General features: G+C 37.8%; 1 protein-coding gene across 1 annotated transcript in view; it reads left to right on the top strand.

The window, feature by feature from the left end:
• LOC121368242 overlaps nucleotides 1-27,761 on the top strand; it is a 101,574-nt gene that overhangs the window by 20,487 nt on the left and 53,326 nt on the right. Inside the window, exons 5-14 of the mRNA XM_041492883.1 lie at nucleotides 1,874-2,152; nucleotides 3,760-3,981; nucleotides 6,499-6,799; nucleotides 7,310-7,494; nucleotides 7,987-8,487; nucleotides 9,902-10,173; nucleotides 11,916-12,162; nucleotides 18,308-18,599; nucleotides 23,228-23,415; nucleotides 25,201-25,469. Coding sequence (XP_041348817.1) covers nucleotides 1,874-2,152; nucleotides 3,760-3,981; nucleotides 6,499-6,799; nucleotides 7,310-7,494; nucleotides 7,987-8,487; nucleotides 9,902-10,173; nucleotides 11,916-12,162; nucleotides 18,308-18,599; nucleotides 23,228-23,415; nucleotides 25,201-25,469 — 2,756 coding nt within the window. The remainder of the gene's footprint in view (nucleotides 1-1,873; nucleotides 2,153-3,759; nucleotides 3,982-6,498; nucleotides 6,800-7,309; nucleotides 7,495-7,986; nucleotides 8,488-9,901; nucleotides 10,174-11,915; nucleotides 12,163-18,307; nucleotides 18,600-23,227; nucleotides 23,416-25,200; nucleotides 25,470-27,761) is intronic.

Genomic DNA, 27,761 nt, shown 5'->3' with positions numbered 1-27,761 from the left:
CGATATTGGCATTATGTGCGCATGCACAGACGGTTGCAAAATGACTACAACTTGAAAACTTTACTACGAAGACAATTCCTAACCGATTCGGTTCAAACGTTTACTTAGAGACCAGGGCCCATATGGTAGAAAAACGACCGAAGAACTATTCACAAACAAGTGTGAACGCAACTTACGTGTGCAAAGATGGACAGGAGTACCCGCAGCCACTAACGGTACAAGTCCGACAAGGGGACGTTCAAATAATACGTAATATATATATTTATTACACACCAGTGTAAGATATTACTCATGCCATAACAATTACTCAATATCTAACTAGTGTAATATTGGCACGCGCAGACTGGCGGGGTAATTTCTTAATTTGAATGATGTCGATTATGGAATGATGTCACTTTGTATCTCCCTGCAATAAGATAAACTGGGTGCATGACGCGTCTTTTCCACAAACGCTAGTAAACATTTCAATGTAAAACTGCTGTTGAAAATATTTTGATCAGAGACTATGAACGTATCTAACTGTGTTTGTATACAATAGTGTAATATTTAAAAGTATACCATTACGAAATACGGCCATGAATGGAAATTGGGATAAAATAGGCCGTTATATTTGGACCCACTGTATTACGTGTGTACAAAGCCAAAACGATGTCGTTGACATGCGATTTTTTTTTACGGCCCTATGTATAAAATGTCAGCGTCACATCTAGTCAATCCCATTCACTCAGCTCAATCTTTGTTGGTCTCAACTACAATTCAGGCATTATTGTGAATTTAAAAACATTAACAAAATCTAAACTATACATGGAGGACGTCGCGTTGCTCACTATGACGTCGTTTATGTTTACGTGTGACGTAGATCACTTGCTAACCCAATTCATAGAAAAATAACCTGTAGCAGGTCTCGACATCTGTTTGCTTTTGCGATGCGGCTTGTTTCTAGTTGGTTTGTAATAAATAAAATACTAAACTAGCTTGCCTGTCATTCCATTTTTATGAAACTCGTGACAATATTGGTATCATAAAACGTTTCATAAAAATGGTATGACAGGCAAGCTCGTTTAGTATTATATATATATATATATATATATATATATATATATATATATATATATATATATATATACATCACTGTGTAGGCATACACAAGCATAATTTGAGATGGCTCAATATCTGAAAGTGATTATTATTTATTATTTTAGATAAGAACATCGTTTTATGCCTTTACCATAAAATGTGCAGGCACACGTTCAGTTTAAAACTATAAAAGACAATATTATAGTAAACTAGTGCTGCTCTGTATTTAAAAAAGTGAATAATAAACATAGCCTGTACATTCGGTTATTTCCGTGAAAATCCGTTTTCAGTCGGAATCACTTGGCTCGACTAGTTCTCTCAACTTCTCATTAGTCTGTTGCTTTGAACTGACATACTTATATACTAGGAACCTTTAGTACACAGAGATTGCGAGATTTAAATAACAAAACTTATATGCATGAGTTTTTTTCTCCTTTTTATAAGTCTCCTCAAAATGCTATTGGCTGTGTAAAATTAACTTGCTATGATACGTATGATGTCGAAAATATGGTAATTTTGCCAGTTAGTCTTTGAGACGAAACCCTCTACATTTTTCCATAAGCAGCAAGGGATCTTTTATATACACCATCCCATAGACAGGATAGCCCATACCATGGTCTCTGATATATCAGTCGTGGTGCACTGGCTGGAACGAGAACTAACTCAATGGGCCCACCGACGGGGATCGATTCTAGACCAACATTGCATTTGCGAGCACTAAATATCACTGGGCTCCATGGCACACCATGTATCATAAACATTAACATTAGCAATATTTATATTTGATCTACTGTAGGCCACCAACGTTGTGACTAACGTCACATTCCACCTGGAGAAGAAGGAGCCCCACAACGACACGACGGAAATGAAGGTTGGCACAAAGATTGGCTTCAGACTGACAATCCACTTCCCTCCCGGCGAGACGGACATGTTGGTGGAGCTGTTCACCCCCGACAACGCCTCCACCGTGATGATGCTGTGTGAGGTGGAGGTCAACGCCCTGCCCGCCGGCACTAACCTCCACTTCAACGGCTCGGGAACACCCAATTACTTCTCACTCAACCAGTCAATATTTGTAAGTACTAATTAATAATTAGACGTTCTTTTCTTATTTTCTCGTCAGTTTTATTATTATACTAATTTAGATTTTTAAATACGTATTTGTATACAGAAATTGAACGCTTTAACAGGCCCGTACGCAGAAATTTATTGGGGGGGGGGGGGGGGGAAGGGGGGATGCATAATGTTTTTAATCTAGAATGCAGATGCATTTCCTGCATTCTAAGAAGTAAATTTGAAATGTTTCTTTGCCTCAAAATGTCAATTTGTTTTACACATCCACGGACGGACCTCGGCAGACTATGGTGGGTGGGTGCGTACGCACCCCCCCCCCCCCTGCGTACGGGTCTGTTTAAGTGTGTGTGTGTGTGTGTGTGCGTGTGCGTACGCGTGCGCGCGCCCTTGTGCTTGTGTGTGAGTATGTGTGTGTGTGCGCGTATGCTGGTGAGATTGTTTTCCTTGCAATTCTGTAAACATTTGGAAACCTGTCATAATATAAATGTGATTCCAGTAACAGATGTCAGTTAACGAATACAAGTATTTTTTTAAAATTAGTAATGGATCCATTTTTAGTCTATACAGTAATGTATTTTTCAATGTATTTGACTTTAAAATAACAACAACAACAACAACAACAACAATAATAATTTTAATAATAATAATAACACTATCAGGACTTTAATGAGGTCGTGTCCCTTTTCTATTTCTTGACCTCATTTTTGGAGGGTTTTGTTTTTACTTATTCTCAGTGCTTCTATTTTATAAATACTTTACCAGTTGAATAAGTGTTTTGTGAATACGCCCCACCATGTTTTAATAACTGCACATAGGTAGATGGAGTTATAGTGTTTTCATTTGTGAAATTCAAGCCACCGGCAAACTGGGTGGTGGGTATCAGTTGTTTTTCTATCTCTATCGGTAGTGTTAAAACAGTGTAAAAGATAATTGTATTATTTCTCTTGTCTTACTGCTTTTCATAATCAGTACTCTATAATGTTGAAGTATTGCTATTTATTGAATTTAATAGTTCAATGAAAGTGGGGGCGGGTGGGGAACACTGCTATGTGCTATGCGCAATTAAACAACGATAGAACAGACTACATGTGTGGCCGTTGGATACAATTTATCTTACAAACAAGAAGTTGTAAGATAAATGGTATTTAACGGACACGAATGTAGTGTTCTGTTTCTTACACATTCTTGAAAAAACAGGTTTAAAATAAATTTAAATGTCTTTCTCAACTTAATGACACTCTCGCGACTGTCAACTTATGCGTGAAGCATCACACAGTAATCAGGTTCATGTTAACGTCACAGAACAATCAATTTCGGACGTCCTTATTTCATTGGATGGTATAGCTTTGGTGATCTGGTCATCACCATGGAGCAACCAGTCACAAGTCTCAAACGTTGTCTGGACCATCTGTTGAAGACGATATTTATCTACGAGTCATCTCCAACACGGATGTGTAAGAAACGTGTTCTCTTACTAATGCAAATGCAAATGCATTTTCAGGTGGTGAGCTCAGGATTTTTCAAACCTTACACTTGTGTAAACAATAAATTTTCCATTACCAGAGCAACAGATAGATAGTACTCAACAATACCGTGTTTCTCTTCCAGTATGACCGTGCAGTGATAGACTTTGGTCTAGTGACAAATGACAACACGGACAGCTCGAATGCAATCAACAGCCAAATTATAATTGAATACAGCGCCGTTATGATCGAGAACGAGGCGACGAAGAATGGCTCCACCTATTGGGTGAGCGCCGGGGCGGAGTACAGCAATGACGAGTACGTGTGGGTAGGGCAGGCGCGATTCATGGCCCTACTCGACGATGAGGTAATCCCAGCACATAGTTACAAGCAGTCAAATTCGCTTCATTTTATTTCAAACGTATATAGATACAAAAAGTACTTGTCGACTGCAAAACTATATGAATGGATGTGAATTGTGCTCAGATTACCCTAAAATGAAAGCCACATTATCACATATTCCACTAAATGTGTTAATATGTTATTCCTGGCTCCATTCTGAGCAAACAGGCAAATGACTACTTTTACAATTTATAATGGTTATACCATATGTTTTGGCATAAATTGCCTGGACTATTAATTAAAACATTATAGTAACATGATCTATATGCTTAAGTGTTTACACCCAAACCAATTTTGTCAATCAAGGGACTTTTTGACATTTTCAGGTTTATTACATTTCTATTACAATAACGGTTGTACAAATTCCATTACAACGTTTTGCAATGAATACTGCCTTTATTAAATGATAACGACTTTCTTAACATCTCAAACTCACTGATTGTGTTTAATTGGACGTGGGACACAAATTATAATTAGGCCTACAAGTTTGATTAATAATAACAAGTATGAAACATTATTTTAGTTCATAACAAAGCTCTGTTACATACAAATCACAGTGTAGTAACTACCTCTTAAGAATAAAGATTTGTCAAGTGTTTGGTATAGGCCTACAATAGCCAATGACTAAGAAATCAGTGTGATCTAGTGGTGTCGTTAAACAAAACAAACTTTAACTTTTCATTACAAACATTTGTCATACATACTCAAAAGAATTTAAGGGTCAGACGATATTTTCGACATTATTTTCTGAATGTCAATTATATTAGCTAGACCATAATGTCACGCATGGTATTGTTCCATTTTGACGAAAGTGGGTCTAAGCAACCCATAAATGAATTAAAATCCACTGTCATTGACACTGTCGACTAGTTCTAATGGCGAAAACATGCTTACATTTGCACGTAAATTAGGGCGAAAGCGAAAGGTCTGCTAAGTGCCCATAACTTGCTTTTTCACAAAGCGCTTCATTTGCACGCTTTGCACGTGTATTCCATGTTCCCAATGCTGAATTTCCGTATAATTGGAGCTTGCGTTCGTGTACGGTGCACACTCCAAATTCGACAATGGTACGACTTCAACTGACTATCGAAGATCGAGGAAGGGCTATTGCTTGGCTTCAGGATGACAATACGCAAAGAAATGTTGCTCTGAGACTTGGTGTCAGTCAGAGTGTCGTTGGCCGACTGTGGCAACTGTACCAAGCAACGAATTCTGTTCGAAATCGTCCATGTTCGGAAAGACCCCGAAGCACTACAAATAGAGAGGACCGCTACATCACCAATATGGCTCTACGTCAACGCACAACCACTGCACGCCGATTACGTGACAATCTGCGGACTGCGACTGGAACTCGAGTGTCTGATCAAACCATACGCAATCGTCTGAGAGCCAATAATCAACGCTGCCGTCGCCAGGCTGTTCGACCACCATTCCTACCACGTCACAGAACGGCCAGACGTCACTGGTGCACGCTTCATCTGCGGTGGCAACGTGTTCAGTGGGGTCGAGTGATGTTCACTGATGAGTCCAGGTTTAGTCTCCAGTTCAACGACGGTCGGGTTCGTGTCTACAGACGTCCTGGGGAGCGCCTCGCTGACGTTAACGTTAGACAACGTCACCGGTTCGGTGGTGGCAGCGTCATGGTGTGGGGCGGCATCTTTATCCACCACAGGACCCCCCTCTATGTGGTGGATGGCAATCTGAATGGAATCCGCTATCTGAATGAGATTATCCGGCCGTTGGTTCTCCCAGGCCTTCAGTAGATTAGCGGCGGGGCAGTTCTGCAGGATGACAATTCCAGACCCCACCGCGCCAGGGTGGTAACGGACTTTCTCAGACAACAAGGTATCGCCAGGATGGATTGGCCAGCATATTCGCCTGACTTGGCCCCAATAGAGTACGCCTGGGACGAATTAGGCAGAAGAGTTCGGGATAACCATGCCCCTCCGGCCAACCTTCATGATCTGGGTCAACTTCTTATGGCAGAGTGGCAGGCCATTCCCCAAGAGTTCTTCAGACGTCTGATCAACAGCACGAGGCAACGATGTGTCGAGTGTATTCGCGCCAGGGGTGGATTCACACACTATTAAACGAATGTTCTAATGTGTAAAATCCATGTTTGACAACCTTCAACTTTGACAGCATGTCATGTGACTTTCTTGTATACAGTGACGTTTATTTGTATTTTTTTGTAAATATGGAACAATAAATTAAATTTTTGGTGTAGTTTACATCATCAATCTAATACACTCTAAAACTTATTTGGTTATAAATTTTTGACCCTTAAATTCTTTTGAGTAGTATATATATATTTTTTATTTTGTATACAAGTGGTGAAATCTGACCATTTTAGAAGGTCATCATTAGATTGTAATGTGAAGCTTTGGAACGTAGCTGTGTCTGGAGTCATTGTAATTTGCAGTTCCTCGTGTCATACAACTGACTGACTCTGCTGAATGCACTCTGTGTCTTCTGCTTTCAGAACTACACAGAAGTTCCCACGTTCAACTTCACAGGGCCGAGCACCATGGCTATCGGCAGCGCGGCGGTCTTTCAGGTCGACATGTTTATCCCTTATCCGTCAGTGTTCCTAAGCTTCGAGGCATTTGCCCCCATCAACACTTCAAATGTGATGTCTGTATGTGGAATCAAGGCCAAAGACACAGCTGTCAATTATGAGTGTGGTTTTGACTACAAGTCATTAGAAGCAGACATGCAAACGGACGGACAAACGCGTGGCTTTAAGCGAGCACATTTAGAGATTGGCGTCGTTACCAATAAAGGTGTAGTATAATAATTTTGTATCCATTCAATCTACATGTACTTGATCTACCCCCCCCCCCCTCTCTCTCTCTCTCTCTCTCTCTCTCTCCCCCTTCTCATATTATATGCACAAAATAAGTGACGACAATTTACATGAAGTATTCAGCTTGGCAGCACCGTCGCAGGGCGTCTGCGTCGGTCTGCGCCCATTACATATTTTATGGAAAGTAGGCTTAACTTGAGAAAAGATGCACTTTATATATTAGAAAAATAAACTACAGTGCAAGAACTGACAGTTATATTCAAAGTTAATGAATTAGTTATATTCAAAAAAATTAATTATACTGTATTGAGTTGTATCTCGCGCAGTATTGTCGGTAATTTGGGACTAGTTGATCTTTTTGTTTAGATAGAAAACATATTTTATAGGAACGTCTGTTGCTTGCGCATGCGTTACTATTTATTCATTTAATATAGCATCCCTTTCTTGTGAATTTAGTATGTGTTATTTCTTTCTTATGTGACTCAAGGTGTGCGAGATTCTGCCTATGTTGAGTCTGATAGCCGAATTACTGTTGAGTTTATTGCCCATCTGTACGGAGACATGGCCGTGCTTAATCAGGTGTATTGGGTTGGCGCCGCTCTGCAGATTGGAGGTGATCAGATATGGGCAGGACAAATTGCAGTGACAGCCACCACTATGGTCAATGACGCTGTAAGTAAACGTAATTACAAGTACGTCGTGTTAAAATCCATCAAACTGTGATTAAACTAAACGCAATTTCATAGTGTTAAGTTTAAGGCAAAACATAGGATATGTACTTTGTACAAAAACACAATATATTATGATATACTATTTTTTTAATTCTAAAATACACGTATTTATGTCTTTATCGATATTTTCTTATATATATAATATTTCTTGTAAACATACTGAAATTCAATTTAAAAAAAAATAATTCACATTTTATTGGCATTGCAGAATTTAATAGACATATCACTTTGAAATAAAACCTTTCCAAAATATATTTTAAAACACCCTCACTCACTTATGTTAAGTCCCAAAATGCATGTAATTCTTAGCAAGTACTAGAACCTTAGGTTGTTTTCCTGAAATGAGCATACAGCTGTAATACAAAATGGTATCTTTTACGTTATTGTGAAACATGTGATCATGCTTTTATATCTTGTTACTGACATCTTCTAGCTTAGTCCAACATATGCTATTAGTGGCGGGAACACCCTCACTACTCAAACACCTGCCGTCGTAGAGTTGACGGTTACGATCCCCGAGCACACAACTCAAGACTATGAACTGGAAGTTCTCACGCCTTATTCCAATGGAGCAATCCTTCAAATATGTGCCCTGCTCATCAAAAGTGTGGGTGAAAACATGCCCTGTTTACAGAAGAACATAGAAGCGATTTATTCCTCCCAAGATGGTAACGGCACTTCTGTGCCAGATCGGGCAGTGCTACATCTTGGTCGAGTGACCAACGTGGGGTCGTGGGGCTGGGTGAACACTGCTGTCAATAACAGCAATGACATTACATTCCAAATCTTAGTGAAGGCAAACAACCACAGTTCTGCGAGCGACGGCAGCGAACACAACATTACCATCGGTTTCATACAGAATGGAACGAAGTTGAATTTAGGAGACCGCTTACTGACAGTCCAAGCTGCACCTGCGATCGACACACAAATTGTGGTAAGTTGTGGCTATATTTTACAAAGCCGACAGTCACTATGTTAACAATGTTTTGACTATTAAAATATTTTACATAGGCGACAATCATCTTGTAAACAATGGTGTGTCTATTACAATCTCTTACATAGGCGATAGAGTCACCACGTTTTACAATGGTTCATTGCTTTAAGAATATTAAAGTTTATGCCTGATGAAGTTAACTAAATTTAACATGTATACTCTTGAAAAAAGTAGGGGAACCTGAAATATTAATGTTAATATCAACTATTAGACAGAAGATACGTTTTGACCACAGACATGCTAGTAAAGAACGTTCAGGTCTACACATGTATTTATCAACACACCGAAACACATTCCATAGTTTGAACGTGCATCACGCATTTGCCCCATACACGTGCGGAGTGTCATTCTCGATTTTGACTATTTCCAGGAAGGTCGATTAATCAGTGTGGAACATTATTTCTGTCAATCTTTTTCATTCTGTTGATCATACAGTTGTTATTGTTTTGTTTTCAGTCATTTTTATTGTTTGAATTTACGATTTACTGATAAAAAAACCGTCAACTTTCAAATTTCACTTCTGACCCCAATCGTCCTTCAAGATCTTTGGTGGTCATAAAACCTACTGTAATACTGAACTACTGGTTGTAATGTTTGCCCAATTAATTCACTATTGTCATATAACCATTCCCCACAGCTAATATACTTTACAATTTTGGCAATTGTAAATTCTCATTACTTGTTTTGAAGAGTATATAAACAAAAATTATTAACCTCATACAGATTTATTACGCCAGTTGGTCACTTAGAACAGGAACAATATTTCCTTATAAGGACACATATTTTAAAGACAGTTTGCCTTTACATGTCACTAATTCTAGTTCTAGTGTTTCTAGTGCTAATTGTAAACAATTCCTTATAGATTAAACCTCAACAATTTTAGTTTTTAAGAAAGGTATGTGAAAATGAACAAAACAAAACATGATGGCAATATTGTGAATCGTGTGTAGAATGATTTACTTAGCATTTCTACACACTGTAATTCCTACCCTGTGCCCTCTGTTGCACCTTATTTTTCTCCGTGAGTATCACCTTATAAGATTGTATTAGATATGTTTAAGAATGTTTCACTTTAATAATTATACTTTTCACAATAAAACATGATTGTTGATGTGGAATGGTCAATGTATATCAGCCCTGTTGGCGTAGTTGCTAGACCTCTTGTCTTAACGCTACTAGGCCGTAGCAGCCATGTATCATGCCAACAACGCTAAACCAGATGTAGCCATGTAATGATATACCACCAATAAACCCGCTTGATTAATATAGCTCAGTTACAGTAGATAGATGTAGAACTTGACTTTACAACATCACTATGTGTTTGAATGACCCGACATCTGTGTCATTTCTTTAGAATGAGAGTGTACCAACATTTAGCTTGAAGTATGGTGATGTTGGGAGCGAGTACGTTGAAGTAGGAACGGCGACAACGTTTGTTTACGAGATGAAGACAAAACGGGATGTCAAGTACCCAATGATGGACATTGAATTCATTATGCCCAACGATACAGCTGGGGATGGAAAGACCCCTATTTCAATCTGCAGGACGGAGATCAAGTCCGTGGGCAAAAACATTGTCTGTCTCACGAAGTCAGTCGTCAACAAAGCAATCGTCTATGATTCGCGGTAAATATATCGTTTTTCACATTCATAAGTAAATTGTGAACTGTTTTCACCAAACCTACCCCCCCCCCCCCCCCCCCCCCAACTTTACCGCTTAGTTCAATAGAAGGACAGAAGACAAAAATGTTTTAATTTATTTTTACAAATATTTATTTTCTGAATGAAGAATGATTATAATTCAAGATTTTATTTTGAATACATTTTTGAAGGAAAACGAAATTACATCTTAAATAATCTGACTGTAGTCCGCCTATAGTTTCATTGTTAGTAGGTCTGACATCAACCATCATCATTTCATATACACATGAATTGGTTTTAATTTTGTTTAAATAAAGTTTATTGGCCCTTGAAAACAAATATAGTAGTATCAATGAACTCGGGTCGAAACAATATTGCAAATCCGTTACGGGTTACTTTATTCAGCCAGCGAAGTTTTAATTGGTCGTATGAAAAGTTGCTGGCACTGCTGGACTAACGGACACGTCCTTAAGACTGCTATTCAGCTCTAATCGTCTTATTCAATGTTTGCAAAATATATTTTGTTTACGTCTTGTTTATTATGCCTGCAGAAGCGCAGGTTGTTCATACCCCGATAAATGTATTTATGAAATAACAGACAATATTTAAACTATTATATCCCCAAACTCCACACCTGTCACGTACTTTGCACACGTACATCATGTATCATATCCATACCCTGTGATTCTTTGCTACATAAGTATAGTACTGGTGGTAACATGGAAACCTTCTTACAGTTTCCTATGCAAATGCACTTATCTTACGTCTTATATACACTTATGTACTTATCTTAATGACCCTTCCTCATCACCAAGAAAGAAAGAAAGAAAGAAATGTTTTATTTAACGACGCACTCAACACATTTTATTTACGGTTATATGGCGTCAGACATATGGTTAAGGACCACACAGTTTTTGAGAGGAAACCCGCTGTCGCCACTACATGGGCTACTCTTTCCGATTAGCAGCATAGGATCTTTTATTTGCGCTTCCCACAGGCAGGATAGCACAAACCATGGCCTTTGTTGAACCAGTTATGGATCACTGGTCAGTGCAAGTGGTTTACACCTACCCATTGAGCCTTGCGGAGCACTCACTCAGGGTTTGGAGTCGGTATCTGGATTAAAAATCACATGCCTCGACTGGGATCCGAACCCAGTACCTACCAGCCTGTAGACCGATGGCCTGACCACGACGCCACCGAGGCCGGTCCTTATCACCAATTTACCTTGGGTAAACAAAATTGTGTGTTACTGGGATGACAGGTAGTTATGCAAATAAAAACGTGTTTACTTTTTAAACATTTTTTAATTTTGTTTGTGCAGAAAATACACGCAAATTTAACATCCAAACGCGCCATTGTTTCTGCATTTATATCACATTTAAAGTTTAAATAACAATAGTATCTAAAAAGTAAAAGTAATTTTAAAAATATTCCAGAACTGATACATTTTTGTAATACTTTAATCTCACGCACCCACATTAAAGAAAACGAAAAACATACCTTGCCCCGTTGCCCGCAGTTTCAAGTACGGACTTTTAATGATCAAATTTAACTGCATTTATTGTTCAGTTGCCCGTAAAATTGAAACAAATTGCCCAGACGTTAGTTTGTGTTAATTTGTGAGATTATGACAATGTTTTAGGTGCCTTGACAAACTAAACGACAGGTCGATACTGTCGCTTGGCGCGGTTGCAGTAATTTGTGAGATTATGACATTGTTTTAGGTACCATGACAAACTAAACGACAGGTCGATACTGTCGCTTGGCGCGGTCTGCAACTCGGAGTTAATCGGTGGTAACGACACGACGGAAGACACCCTGACAATCGAGACCATCGTGCAGATGCAGGAACACTCCACTAATACAAATGGATCACGAACCTGGCTGAGCGTGGGCACAATGTACAGCCCGACTAGAATGTGGGTTGGCCAGCTCGCTGTGTATCCACGCACCAATGGATACGTGGCGACGGTACGTTCAGCTGTCGAGCTGTTTGGTTTTGTCTCCACACACACACACCCCCACCCACCCACACCCACACACACACACACACACACACACATATACACACACACACACACACCATCACCACTACTAGACTGTGGGCCCACTATATCCCCCCCCCCCCCCCCCCCCCCCCAATAGGGATTTTCCAAGATGAGTATATCTTTGAAGCATATCCATAGACATATTCAAATCAGCTTGTCTGCAGGCAATCTGTTGGTGGGTGTGCCTGTAGGGCACGTTTGAGTGTAGGCACCCTATTTATTTTTAACAGGGCAAATTTCTTATCAAGGTGTATGTTCCACACAATTTTCAGAAATATTTGAAAATAATTCTGGACTATATCACCACTTTTACTTTAAAGCTGGGTTACTGGTGAATGTATTCCACCAAAAAATAATACATTTTTGTCATTTGACTAAGCATAGTGAGTCAATGAATTTGAAATGTCCTGAGTATTACAAACATACATGTAGTATATGAAAAAAACTGCATGGCAATGTTGAAGTTAACATTCAGACATATTTTGAACAGGCTTAAGACCAAATTATGAATGCTATTCATGCTAAATTACATGTTCAAAACAACAAACCACAAAGCAATGCAATATATGTGGTATGGATATAGTACAGGGGGTATACTCACCAGCAAAAGTTACACAGTTCCCAATATACGTAATTCTCTATGTACATGTGTATATATACATACCATACCTAAAACATTCTGATCCTTTTATTATTGTACTGTATTTGATATCTGAAGGCAGCATTACTGAAGTATGGTGCAGTACATGCTGTCTAAACCATTTACATGGATATTTTGAATATTTTTATATTACACACAAGTCTTACAAACATAAAAAGTGAATTTACATACCATTCTAGGCAAGTCTGCATTACATATACAATTTATCTATCTCACAACAGTTCATCTTACAATAGCTAGTTTTTTTGTTGCTTTTTGTAATATTTTAGAATTGCAGTTCTATTTATATTATGCTTAACTTATGTTTTGGTGTATATAATTGATATCTACATAGAATATTGTCATCAGGCAAATATCTAGCACTATAAAAATCTAACTTTCATTCCCAATTCTCAATCATTTTATGTGACCCAACTATGATATATGTGAAGTTTACAATTTTCTATTTCTACATCCTTCCTTTTATTCTATAAAGTAGATGTTAATAACAATTACAAAACAATATAATATGAGGTATGAATACTTTTATACTTCTCAAAATAAGTTACTAGTAAGCAATGCCAGAAATGTATTAATTTCTATGTATACACATACTTAGGATTGCCTGAAGCTTTTATTATTAAAAAAACAACAATTGACCTGGCTTTTTTCTATAACATATTGAGGCTTCATTATTCAAATATGGTTAAGTATATGGAGTTTATATACTATGTTCACAAAATTATGAAGATGTCCCTCTGTTCTTAGTACCAGCCAATTACAAGTACCTTTCCTTCGCATGTGTGTTAAAACATTTACAATTCATCTATCTCACAGAAGCTTGTACTATTTTTAAAAACATATTTGTATTTAAATAGTGCTTAATTTATGTTTAGGTTTATATAATTGACATCAGATATAGTCATCAGGCATATCTAGCACTTGACTTTCTTTCCTATTTCAGTCTTATCATCTGACTCAAATATAATATTATTTTATGTTCACAATATCTGTAATTTCTTATTTTTCCTCTGGACCTTTGCTCTTGTTCCTCACTCAATATGTTAACAGCTCTTGCATTATCAGATCACAAACCATCCAATTCAGCTTCAGTATTTCTTTGGACATTTCTCAGCCATTTCTATGTGTTTGAGAAATACCCTGGACTTTGTGATATGACTAATACCATATGAGACCATGACAATTTGCTCTATTAGTACAGCATATTTTTAGGGAATATCTACTGGATGGAAGGTTTGCAACTAATCCGCAGTAGCATAATAACTGCATTCGTGTTTTGGCACTAAATTTCTCATGTGAAAGGGGTTCTTCCAGCCCACACTTGATCTAAGGAATCCCTACAAAGGTCTTAAGAGACTGGAAGACAAAAGGTGAAATGAAAAAAAGAAAATCCTGCCCTCAGCTTCTTGGGAAGAGGGTTCTATTTGTGAGACAAAGTACATGTTTCAAATGCAAACCATGTCTGGGGGTGTTGTAAAGTACACAAGAAGATGCAGAAACCATCGATTATACTTCAATGTCTGTACATTGCTGACAGTTCACCATCCCAGATACGAAAATTTTTATACACTCAACTTGGCAACAAGAGGAATCTTATAGATGTGCACAGCATCATTAAGGATGCAGGGAAGACACCTATCAACTAGCAATTCCAGCTGTGCTTGCCATTACTGGCTACGATACCAACAGTGCTTTAATGTAGAATGGAAAACTGGAGGTTTTGAATATTCTCAAGCAACACCAAGACTTCCTTGAAATGTTGTTAGCTCATGGAAGTTCAGCAAAAATTGATGTTCATATATTTAAGAAGCAGATCATTTCATATACCTTCTCTATGGGAGTGCAGATGCGAATAACATACAAAAACATCATGACTTGAGAAATATCTGGAAATGTTTGTTATTGAACTACAGTAGAGTATAAATCAGCCTTCTCCACTCTACATGTATGTATTCACTGAGAATGCTCTGAGAATGCACATAAAGAGAACAAATTTGGTATCAGTCATGCCAGGCAGTCCAGGCTATTCCCCAACCAAATTGTCATATGGCTGAGAAATTTTAGAAGGAACACTAGAGATGAAATAGTGATATTATACTATGAGCGCTGATGGGCATACTGATGGAGGAACCAGAGCAGTCTGGAGATGGAGAATACCAGAAATTGTGAACATGACAGACATATTTTAATTGCATGAAAATGCAAAGGAATATGAAAGGAAGTCAAAACTTTCCTAGACAATATTTGATGTAGAAAATAATTATATACACCTGAGCATAAGTTAAGCACAGTGTAAATATAAAGGCAAATCTAAAAATATTACAAACACAGATGAACTTCTGTGAGATAGATGTACATGTAATGCAAAAGAAATTATGGTAGGTACACAAAACTGACGCTTTAAATTTTTAACACTGGTGTTTAGTAAAGAGGTACATATTCATAATATTGATGCACATACATGTATACTCAACAAAATTAATTAAGGGCTAGTAAACTTTGTTATATTATAATATAATTCTTTGTTACTGTCATATTATTTTAGCATGTTTTGGTCATGTATATGGCTTCTTTACATTGTTTCAGTAAACCTTTACTGGTTATACACGCAAAAAACACTGGGTATTTCGCATACTTACGAAAAATATTGAAATGAGCATTAGGCTAGTATTTGTTCAGAATGTTTTTTTGTCATTGTGTTTAAGAACATGCCACAATGCTGACAACTTTCAACGGAAGAAGTTGTATTTTCCCCCATATTTAAAGGAAAATGCTAAAATATCTATTGGACCTTAATTAATTTTGTTGAGTATAGTATAGGCAGATATACTGAACCATATTTGAATAATGCTGCCTCAATATATTAAATACAGTGCAATTTTTAATAGTAAAAGGTTCAAGCAGCCCAAAATATGTGTAAATATAGAAAATCGGTATCTGGCCCATGGACTATACCTACCCACCCCCACACCACACACATTTGTATTAATTGCTATCATATTAATCGGAGGTAAGGGAAGCAAAGGGTGGGTGGTGAGATTATGAGATCCATCCAGTCATTTTGGCGAGTTATTATTTTTATTCTGCAAATTTACAAGGGCGGACCCAGGGACGTTTTAGAGAGGAAACCCGCTACATGTTTCCATTAGTAGTAAGGGATCTTTTATATGCACCATCCCACATACAGGATAGCACATACTACGGCCTTTGATATACCAGTTGTGGTGCTCTGACTGGAACGAACAATAACTCAATGGGCCCACAACTGTGATCGATCCTAAACCGACCATCAAGTGAGCGCTGTACCACTGGACTTTGTGCCGCCCCTTAGTAATATATAAGCTCCCCTATCTCAATAAATAAAAACGAAAATGATAAAAATTCCTTAAAGGTCAAACTTCTTTCAAGAACCCCCCCCCCCCTCCCCCCCACACACACACAAAACACTGTAACATTACTAACAAATTATTAAACACAAATGCAGCAACGTGAAATTACCACCAGTGAGATAAGCAATGTAACACTGGTCCTTTGGTCTACGGCAAGCCTAATTCGGAACTAAATGCAAACTTTACAAAGCTCGGCATGATGCACACTTTTATCAGGAGAGAAACAACCGTCTTTATCAAAGTGTGCATCCATATATCCATCCATCCACTTAAACAACAAGCTACCCACCCATCCGCCTATCCATCCATCCATCCATCCATCCACCCACCTATCCATCCTTATTATCCACCTATTGGGTGTCTGTGTATGTCGTATTCATTTCGTAACCACCACCAGTTGGAATATTAGTTGCTAAATCATTTCGGTAAGAGAAGTACTCTTCCCTGGTCTAAAACATTGTACACACGAGAGCGACGAGCTGTGCAAAACGTTACGTGCGACTTTTTGGTCATCTATAAGCTATCAGCAATTTCACCGCACATGATGAGCTAGTTCGCTTACGACTGTCACAAGGACACATAGTGGGGGTTTTGCCACACATAGCCAACAATATCAAACACGATAGATGTCTCCGGTATGTTGAACGTGGATAATAAATAGACAGAACCACATCAGTTGTTTTGCCATGTTATTTATTACATACCCATTTAATTTTACTATACATGTAGTAATAAAGAAAATTCTAACCGCGGTCTTGTGGTATAATACTCGTGCACACTATAAACTTGTGCAATAAATAACATGGCAAAACAACTGGTATGTGGTTCTGTCTATTTATTGCACGAATATATAGATGTCATTATGTAGTAAAACAATGACTGATAAAAATACCATACTCGTTTTCGCAAGATGTCATCGTTACGAAACATGGGAACTTTTGTTCGCTCAGATTTTAACATGGGACGTTCACTCGTCTGACAAAGATCATACCTAGCAAAAAGACGTGTAGTATCACACAAATATATCCATCCATCAATCCATCCATATATCCATCAATTTCATCCACTCACCCATATAGCCATCAATTGCATCCATTCATCCATCCAATCATCCATCAGTATATCCATCCATATCCATTCAATGCATCCATCCATCCATGGCGTTCGACTTAAGCTGTGTATTAATTTACTATGAATAAAGAAGTTAACGTTTGAAAAACGAGTTTGTTAGTTCATAGTATTTTATACTGAAGAAATAGTTACACACATGGAAATATAATAATTAGATACATGTGATAATGTTTCACATTCATTGTAGTAAGAACCATACTGCTATATCAATTAACCGTACGAAATTGAACCTTTTTTTATAATGTAACAAAGGGAACATTAGTTATATTGCTTAAAATAAAATCCAGCAGACACACAAGTACATATAATGGGTTCTAAAACTGAGTTTTAAATACATTGAAGCTAATGGTGCAGGAGCCAAGACCAGCTAAACATGGTTGAGGACAACACCCACTACACGGTTTGTCACTGTAGGCTGCGGACAACACCCACTACACGGTTTGTCCCTGTAGGCTGCGGACAACACCCACTACACGGTTTGTCGCTGTAGGCTGCGGACAACACCCACTACACGGTTTGTCGCTGTAGGCTGCGGACAACACCCACTACACGGTTTGTCGCTGTAGGCTGCGGACAACACCCACTACACGGTTTGTCGCTGTAGGCTGCGGACAACACCCACTACACGGTTTGTCGCTGTAGGCTGCTTGGGGGATGCCTCTAGAACATTCCTAGCCCTGATGTAGAGTTGAATTGTGGTAGCAACAATAGGTGGACTATTTACACACTTATGTATGAAGGACTTCGTGACAATGTGAAACATTATGACGTTAAATGTTATGTGAATTTTATCATTATTTACATGTCCCATTTGAGTTGACATATTGTAGGCTATATACGTTTTGATAGATGCTATTTTTAACCACTAATTAATATATTTATTCTAGACGAAGACGCCAACAATAATATTGAACAAGAATTCTAGTCTCACTTCCACTCCTGTCGGTTACATCGTCACCTACAACCTCGTCATAAAATCTCCGCCAGGTGAACATTTCAAGTATGAAATTAACATCACATCCAATGACATTGACCTTAGCATCTGCGTATTTCGACTCGTCGCTGTAGGCTACAATCTGCCGTGCGTGAAGACGACAACACCAGCACAATACGACCACGATGAGGTTCACGGTGTCAATACAAAGGCGTCGATCAATCTTGGATTTGTGTCTAACGTTGGTAAGTCACATTCGCGTCTTTAAAATGATTACATTACTAATGTGAAAACACTTAAATTTAAAGCAGGACATTTTATAGATTATATACCCGATGGATATTTTCAATTTTCAAGCACATGGCAGTGGTGTAGGAAGGTGCCAAAAAATGTGTGTGTGTGTGTGTGTGTGTGTGTGTGTGTGTGTATGGGGTGGAGGGCCACATGCCTCCGTCCGCTTACTACGCCAGTGCATGGTTATGTGTTGTTATAACGACTATTGAATTCACTAATAGGCACGAGTTTAAAACATCTATACTTACTCCATACAATGTCATGTTATTTATCAACATTCCAGAGATATGTAGGAAGTTTGTTTGTTTTGTTTAACGACACCACTAGAGCACATTGATTTATTAATCATCGGCTATTGGGTGTCAAACATATGGTAATTTTGACACAGTCATAGAGAGGAAACCCGCTACATGTTTTTCCATTAGTAGCAAGGGATCTTTTATAGTCACCATCCCACAGACAGGATAGCACATGCCACGGCCTTTGATATACCAGTCGTGATACACTGGCTGGAAGGAGAAATAACCAAATGGACCCACCGACGAGGATCGATCCCAGACCGACCGCGCATCAAACGGACACTTTACCACTGGGCTACGTCCCGCCTCGTATAGGCGAGCGGTGTGACTCGGTTCCTGAACAGGTCATTATGACGGGTACTACAGCTAGATGCGGTCTTATAGCAAAACAACAACAAAACAAAACCAAACCAAAAAAACCCCAACAACAACAACAACAACAAAAACTGAGACGGAAATGTTCTCAATTTTGGAGTGAAAATAAATGCTTATATATGTTCACAATGGTGTATAAAGTGGCAAAGAGAACCCGTTCTATTGGCAATCTTCATTTGAAGTTGGGTAATTTAACATGGATTTCAATAGCAGATGACATCTGTGTAGTGAGACCTACAGCCACATAATAGTCTGCTTTTAGTTTTCAAAACGTTATTCGTATATAATTTTTGTTTGTGTCAAAGTAGGAAAAGAAGGAAACCAGTTTTGGCAAAAAGAGAAAAACAAGTCCATTATGTTCTGTGAAATTAAATAAAATTCTATGAAAAATTGTGTATTATTAAAGGAGACCGTGATGTACTTCTATACAAGTCCGAAAATGAACAGCAATCACGGGACTGTCATTTTGGCTTCGTATTCAATAAAACATCACATACATGTATCTTAGTTTATTTAGTCCGCCTATTTCGTCACGTTTGACAAGCAGGTCATTTTGAATGAATGAATAAATGTTTAACGACACCACATCACGAACAAATACATCGGCTATTGGGTAGCAAACTCCATTAAATGCAAACATGAAGGGCAGGTAATTTTTATGACATCAGTATCAGTACATATTGATATGAGGGAATAATGACACCTCCCATCCTCCACTCTGAACCCAGACTCACGCACACCCACGATGGAATACGGAAAATAATGTTATTTGTACTGTTTTCGTTTTTAAGAACATCGTTGGTCATTCCAATGAAGCTGTTTTAAAAACAAAAGTTCTCAAACGGTTTATGTTGGAATTTTAATGATTTTCTAAATCTAGGTATGAGGTATTTCAAGCTGTGACTGTAGAACATCGTTAACTGTATATTTTTATATCTCATATTGATTTACTCACCCAGCATTACTATCTGTGCAAAAATAAAAAAGAGGACTTTTTGATACGTGTATTCAAATGTAATGTAAATAGTCAGTAAATGGTTAAAAAGGTCACCCTTTTCTTTAGTTCCAATGTATTTAATATTGAAGATATATACTTCAGCTTATGTCTGCTGGATTTAATTTTGAGCAATATAACTATTTTTCCTCTTTGTTGCATTATAGAAAAGGTTAAATTGCATATGGTTAATGGATATAAAGAATGATTGATTTGACTAGACACGGAAAAACAAAACGAAACGGCCTGTAGATCAAAATTTTGTCAGGTGACCTATGCTTCCTTTTTACACATCAGTAATATCAGGATATCTTTATAATATGTGAAAATTCCAAGATGGTGTACCATAATGACTTTTAAATTTTGACTAAATAAAAGGTGTCGCTGTAAAACATTGTTTTCAATGTGGGCTCTGTTCCTTTAATCTACCCAAGTCCAACTCATAACTAAAAGTAATGTCCATTTCCCAAGCCCCACCTGATGGTCACGTTTTTCTCACTGGTTTATAAATTATTAAAATGACAGAAGAGAGGGTCTAACAAGTGATCAATTGATAACTCTTTTACACGAAGAAGGGGTGGACACAGTATATTAAGTACAGCCAGGGACATGTTAGTTTCCCAGTCTGGAGCTCACTGCAGTAGGACGTGTTTGTTACGTGTGTGCTATTGCACATGCTTTTCGCGTGATGGACTGCTAGACATGGGAGCTCTTCATGTTGGTTTTTGTCAACAAAATGGAATTTTCTACTGGGATGTAAGACGCTTTTCGTTCCCTACACCTCCAGGGTGGTTTCTTGTGAAAAAGAAAAATATTATAAAAATTGGGATATTTTATGGGAAGCCTCAAGAGAAAGTGGGGTATGGCCACTTAATGATGACTTAGTTCTAGATTTGTAGTGGATATCCTACGCTAAAGCATACCATACGGACCAGTAGATAATAAGCTTTAATTTGCCATTGTCATTGTGTGATTATTTGTATGCACGAAAGTTTGAGGCTACCGATTATGGCATGACGTTAACGAACAAATGCCATTTTCTGGGATACCCTCCAACACTGGTGACAAATGAGTAATGTAGCCCAACTGGTCTCATTTTTAGGACATATTAGGGCTACTAAAACATAATGTAATAGTTGGGAGGGTGCACGAGGACCCTATGTAGCTATTGGCCTATATGTTTACAATAAAGGTGTATTTTAATAGTATAGCTAATGTTGACAACAAACGTTGAAATGTTGTCCAAGACGTATTCGGTATTTCTTTTATTCATATTATGTCTTGAATATTTTTTATCTTAAAATAGATATTATTACCAAATAAATCAATAAAACATTCAGAAAAACAAGCATAGATAAACCCTAAAATTGGTAACACATTAGTAAACAAACATATAAATGGTAATTGTAAAGAAATACATAAACAAAATAGTAAGACAAACTGAAATATGGTTCATGTTGCAATTAGAATTCTTACTAAAATATAGATGAATTGTTTATTGCCACGTAAAGACAAACACTAAGTGTGACACGATGGAATTCAGTCTATATTTAATGATTTGATTGTCAAGAAATAACATTTTTGAAACGTTTACTAAGCATATAGTAAATGCAACCTTGGGCACAATGTGACTTTATCGACTGTGGGATACATGTGGTACATCGTATATAATATACATCGTTTTGTGTTGTGATTAACGATAAAAGTATTTTTATCATCTATGGTAAAACAAATATGAGACAAGCTTTGTTTCCATTATTACGTTCAGAATATTATACAATTTCAATTCTTGTTTATGGTTGCAAACAAACATGATCTTTATTTTCAACTTGCAATTCAAAAATATTCCCCTACGTTTGATACAAATATGACTCGATATGTTGACAAAGACAGCAACTATGGACCCAGTAGCCGGACCTGACCTGGTGAGAAGGAGCAGCTCTGAAGACCAACTCGACATCAGTAAGATTATCACTTTGACACAAGCGTCGAACTCGGAAGAAAAAACAAAGGACCAGCAGTGGCGGATCCAGAAAATCCATTTGGGGGAGGGGGGGGGGCCCTAGTGACATGAGATGGAATGCCAAGGGAAATTTTTGGGGAGGTTTGGAGGGGGATCGTAAAAAAATGAAAACTAATATATAAAATTATAACTATCGCGAAATTTGGAGGGGGGGGGGGTGAAGGCGGGCCCCTGCCCTCCCCTAGATCCGCCTCTGACCAGAATAAGCTACGGCTTAGAACCTTATAATATGATGAGCTTGTAAATAGCTTATATAGTCAGAAATATTGTTATGTACATTTTATGGTTAAATATAAATCTTTGATATTGATATTCTCCATGTTCTTTCTCGGAGAAAACCTGCCTCGGTGGCGTAGTGGTTAGGCCATCGGTTTACAGGCTGGTAGGTACTGGGTTCGGATCCCAGTCGAGGCATGGGATTTTTAATCTAGATACCGACTCCAAACCCTGAGTGAGTGCTCCGCAAGGCTCAATGGGTAGGTGTAAATCACTTACACCGACCAGTGATCCATAACTGGTTCAACAAAGGCCATGTTTTGTGCTATCCTGCCTGTGGGAAGCACAAATAAAAGATCCCTTGCTGCCTGTCGTAAAAGAGTAGCCTATGTGGCGACAGCGGGTTTCCTCTAAAAAAAATATGTGTGGTCCTTAACCATATGTCTGACGCCATATAACCGTAAATAAAATGTGTTGAGTGCGTCGTTAAATAAAACACTTCTTTCTTTCTCCGAGAAAATTCATTAGTTTAGTTGATCAACAAGGTTACGTTATAATTGTCCAGAGTGCAAAATAACAAACAAATTTATTATCGGGTCTTGCACTGTGTTCTTGCGTTTGGCATGATTAACAATATTACGAATAATCATACATTTTAAACTTGTTTTTCAGGTACAACTGCACTGTCATCCGATGCTATGTTTGATGATAATACTCTGCAGTTTCAAATAGTGCTGCAAGTTATAAAGACAGCATCTGTTGCACAAAAGTCATTCGCTGTATTGGTGACACACAGTGGTGGCTCAAAATCCTTGTCAGACACAGTGGACGTGACGGCGGACACGTCGGCTATCACAACGGTACGCTTTGTGTAGATACTTGTTTGTTGATAAGACGTCTGATGACATTCGTGTGTGATCAGCCACATCAAACACACAGGGCATACTTGATCATATGTACTGAAATCATCGATCTTTAAAGTGTATTTATTTATGCACATATCGATTTACATTCTCTCTCTCTCTCTCTCTCTCTCTCTCTCTCTCTCTCTCTCTCTCTCTCTCTCTCTCTCTCTCTCTCTCTCTCTATATATATATATATAGAGAGAGAGAGAGAGAATGTACACACACACACACACACACACACACATTGTATATACATGTGTGTGTATATATATATATATATATATATATATATATATATATATATATATATATATATGGAGCGGGGAGGTCCACCGGACTAACCTGTGATGTCATATTGTAGTTAGGTGATATTTTTTCATTGTAACGGTTACAACTCTGCAATCGTGGAATACGTATGCCAAAGAAAGCACAATTTACCAGCTACTGTTAAAGGTTTTTACTTTAGTCTGTCATTATGACCTTCACATACACAACCGTTATTATACTGACTGTCTGGACACCATAGGTTATTCACGTGGTCCCTGAAAAACAATGACCCTACTGAATATGAAAGTAAAGTAAAGTACAAGGTCTGTAATTTTGATATTTCACACCCATTGCTATATGGACATTTGTCACCTTCAGTGAAATATTTTAGGCCCAATGGTCAAATATTGTAAAATAGCAAGATTCAAAATTATAAGTAAACCACATGCGACGACCATTACACTTATTGCCATTCTATTTGCTGACGCATTTATGACTCACACTTTTGAATCTGTTGCTATTTTAATAAACTTTGACCCATGGGCCATAAATTGTCCATAAATGTAGCAAATATCCATATTATAATGGGTGTGAAATATCAAAGTTACAGACCCCATACATTTTGAATCATTCCATATTTATTAGGGTTATCGTTTTGGGGAGCCAACAATATCAGAATATCTAATACGGCTGTACATAGTGCTGAACACTAAAAGGTGGAGCATATATGGATTAAACCATGATTATAGTACTTCCATAACTCTGAGTTTCACGCCTTATGGCGATTTTCAGATGGCTGATCATATCTAGTAATGGCGAACTACACTTAAAGTTGCGTGTACAGTTTACAAAAACACGTTGTATTAAGCTTTGGATTATACGATAAAGATAGTATTACCCTCGTGTGTTTCGGTAACGTTAATATCATATGTTAGGAATAAAAATAATGTATTATACGAGCCAATATATGATATGACGATACCGAAAACCACTCTGGTAACCTCTCTGTCTGTCTGTCTGTCTCTGTCTCTCTCTGTCTCTGTCTCTCTCGATGCCTGCAACATTTGGTTTTGACAACGGGACGTACACTGTACCCAGAACAATCTACTCTTGCACATATCATTAAACATTTTGTCAGTACTGAATGGAAAGCAATCAAAACAAATGAAGCAGTTTCTGAATTAATCGTCTTTCTTATAATTATTGAAAACGTGTAACATCATTTCTTTATACAGCGACAACCAATAATATATTTAAATTTCAACTTATGGTTTGTTGTTTTTGTAAATAATTTTAGTTTGGTTTGACGTAACAAGTGAAAATGTTTTTGAAATAAAAAGAAACCCAACTATTTTTGTGTGCAATTTAGAAAACAATCGAATCAGAAATAAATAAGCTTTCCATGTGGGAAGGACTGTAGATTCGTTTCAGAATTACATAAATTCATTGAATTATTATCACTTTAACTTTTAGCCTCTCACCAATGTTTCCACACTGGAATTTAACATGGGTACAATAACCGAAGGTGAATCTCCTTCAAATCTTGTTACCCCTGGACAAGCAAAACGACTTCTGGTTGACATCCGTATGCCCGAGGATGTAACACAAGACATCACAGTCAAAGTGTTGGCGCCACTCAATCTAAACGGAATTGTTGAAATCCCATACATATCAATACTCTCTGTAGGAGCCAACATGCCGTGTCTGCAGCGGAAGGTCACTGTCGCTGATTATATCGCGAGGTATGTAAGCATTGCAGGACCGTACCCTCCGCAGGGGGGGGGGGGGGGGGGGGGGAGGGTAGTTGCCCCCCTGAGAATCTCATTTTTTTTTTACTCCAGAAAATAACAAAAATATCTCAGGGTTAATTTGTATAGTGTTTTATTTGTTTATAAAAAGTAGTGTCTCCCCCCCCCCCCCCCCCCCCGGATTTTGATCAAGGTACGACCCTGCATATATTATTAGTTATGTGATAGTCATTTTATTATTCACTGTATATTCGTTCACGTCAGTGAAAGTGCAAACGACCAATCAAAAAGTATTTATTTTACGAATTCTTATACAAACTAAAGTTCGTTGTGTTTAACGAAACGGCTAGATTTATTAATCACTGGCTATTGGATGTCAAACATTTGATATTTTAGAGAGGATACCCGTTACATTTTTCTATCAGTAGCAAGGGATTTGTTATATGCACCATCCCACAGACAGAATAGCACACACCACGGCCTTTGATATACTAAGCTTAGTTGTGGTGCACTGGCAGGAACGAGAAATAGCCTAATCGCAAACCCAAACCGATCGCGCATGAAAGCGAGCACTTTACCACTGGCCTACACCCCGTCCCGACATTCTACGGCATTCGGAATTGTCTGTCCACAAGGGGTTAATAAATAGATTTATTACCCCAGCGGTCACTCATAACAGGGAGAAAAATTCTAACGAACAATACTATTGGATAATGTGACGCTTACAAACCAATGACCTTGTCGGTACTAAATATGACGTTATCACGAGTTGGCAAACACGAAATGACGTCATGTAGTTTAAATAGTTTGCGTTTATGGCTCTCTGAAAAATATCTGAGGTAATAAATAGAATAACAAACTCGGTACCAGTTATTATCAAATTTATGTCCCTCGTGAAATAATTTTCATTTGTCACTCGCTAAAGCTCGTGACAGCTGAAAGTTATTTCATTCGGGACATAAATTTGATAATAACTGGTAACTCGTTTATTATCCTCAATATACATGTAGACAGTAGACCTAGGCTATAGTGGTTAGTTACAGTCTATACACTGTTCATTGGGTTGAAGCCGATACTGGAATTGTCTAATCATTATGTTTTGTGACTCGGAAGTAAATGAATTTTTCGCATATCGAGGTGTAGTCCGTCCCATCATTCTATAAAAATGTATTTTGAAAATGATTTCTATTTGGTTTGACGTAAGAAAAAAGTAAAAGTGTTTTGAAAAAAAACAATCCAAGAAACTCCTCCTCCCCCCCCCCCCCCCCAACCACCCCCAACAACAACAACAACAACTATTTTTGCGTGCAATTTACAAATCAGTTGTCTGTGGCAGGACTATAGTTGTAAATCATATTCAAAATAGCCACGAGACGTGCATGTTGGATTAACTTGATCCAAGGCAGCTGGCGATATCCGTTGATAGTAAACAGAACTAAACACACAAACAAACATTTCTGCAACAGTCACATTTGCTTTATATTGATGTGGTTTGAGTATATATAGAGGATACTCCCCGAGTGTCTTGTGATATCATAATTTATCAGCACGAGTTGTTAAAAGTGTCACAGTGCTACTCTTCAACTTTATAACAATACGTATTATATTTATTTTTACGAGTGCATTACTTAGAATTAGTTAATTGGTAATCTGACGTCTGCCACTTAGTGACTTGCTAATCAAACCAATCAGTGTCAACAACTAATTAAATATGTAACGAGCAATCTGATACAATGCAATTTAATTGTTGCCACGGCTATTACAGGCGTCTGAACGAGTACACCATGACAACTGCATATTACATAGATACATGTTTAGTATGTGTCTTATAAATAAGGATAATTTACCCATGAAAGACAGACTCGGGGAGAACAGATACTGTTCACATGCCTTGAAGTTCTCTCACAAAGCACAAACTCTACCTTTATCGGGAGACCTGTGTGTCATTCACCCAAGAGCTCTGACTTGTATATTATCTGTATCACCATGTTGTTAACTTATTAGTCACGTTTCATGTTTGGAAAATACATTACAAGAACCTACATCACCAACTTGAAACTTCTGTTACTTCATTTAACATTCATAAGAAAAACTACGCTGTGTTGAAATCCGAGGCTTGCCGAGGTTTTTATACTTTTATCAACTAGTACTGATAAATTATGATATCACAAGACACGAGGGGGATATTCTTTTTATTATCCATTATCGTTCTTTTCATTTGCGACAGTTGTAAACAATGTCAGTAATGTGGGTTGAATGCCAGCGGTAGACTCGTTAACTAGCAGA

Source organism: Gigantopelta aegis, chromosome 3 (assembly GCF_016097555.1).
Source record: "Gigantopelta aegis isolate Gae_Host chromosome 3, Gae_host_genome, whole genome shotgun sequence".
NCBI lineage: Eukaryota > Metazoa > Mollusca > Gastropoda > Neomphalida > Peltospiridae > Gigantopelta > Gigantopelta aegis.
Note: the sequence above shows the minus strand (reverse complement) of the source record. Positions and strands in the feature narration are given on the sequence as shown.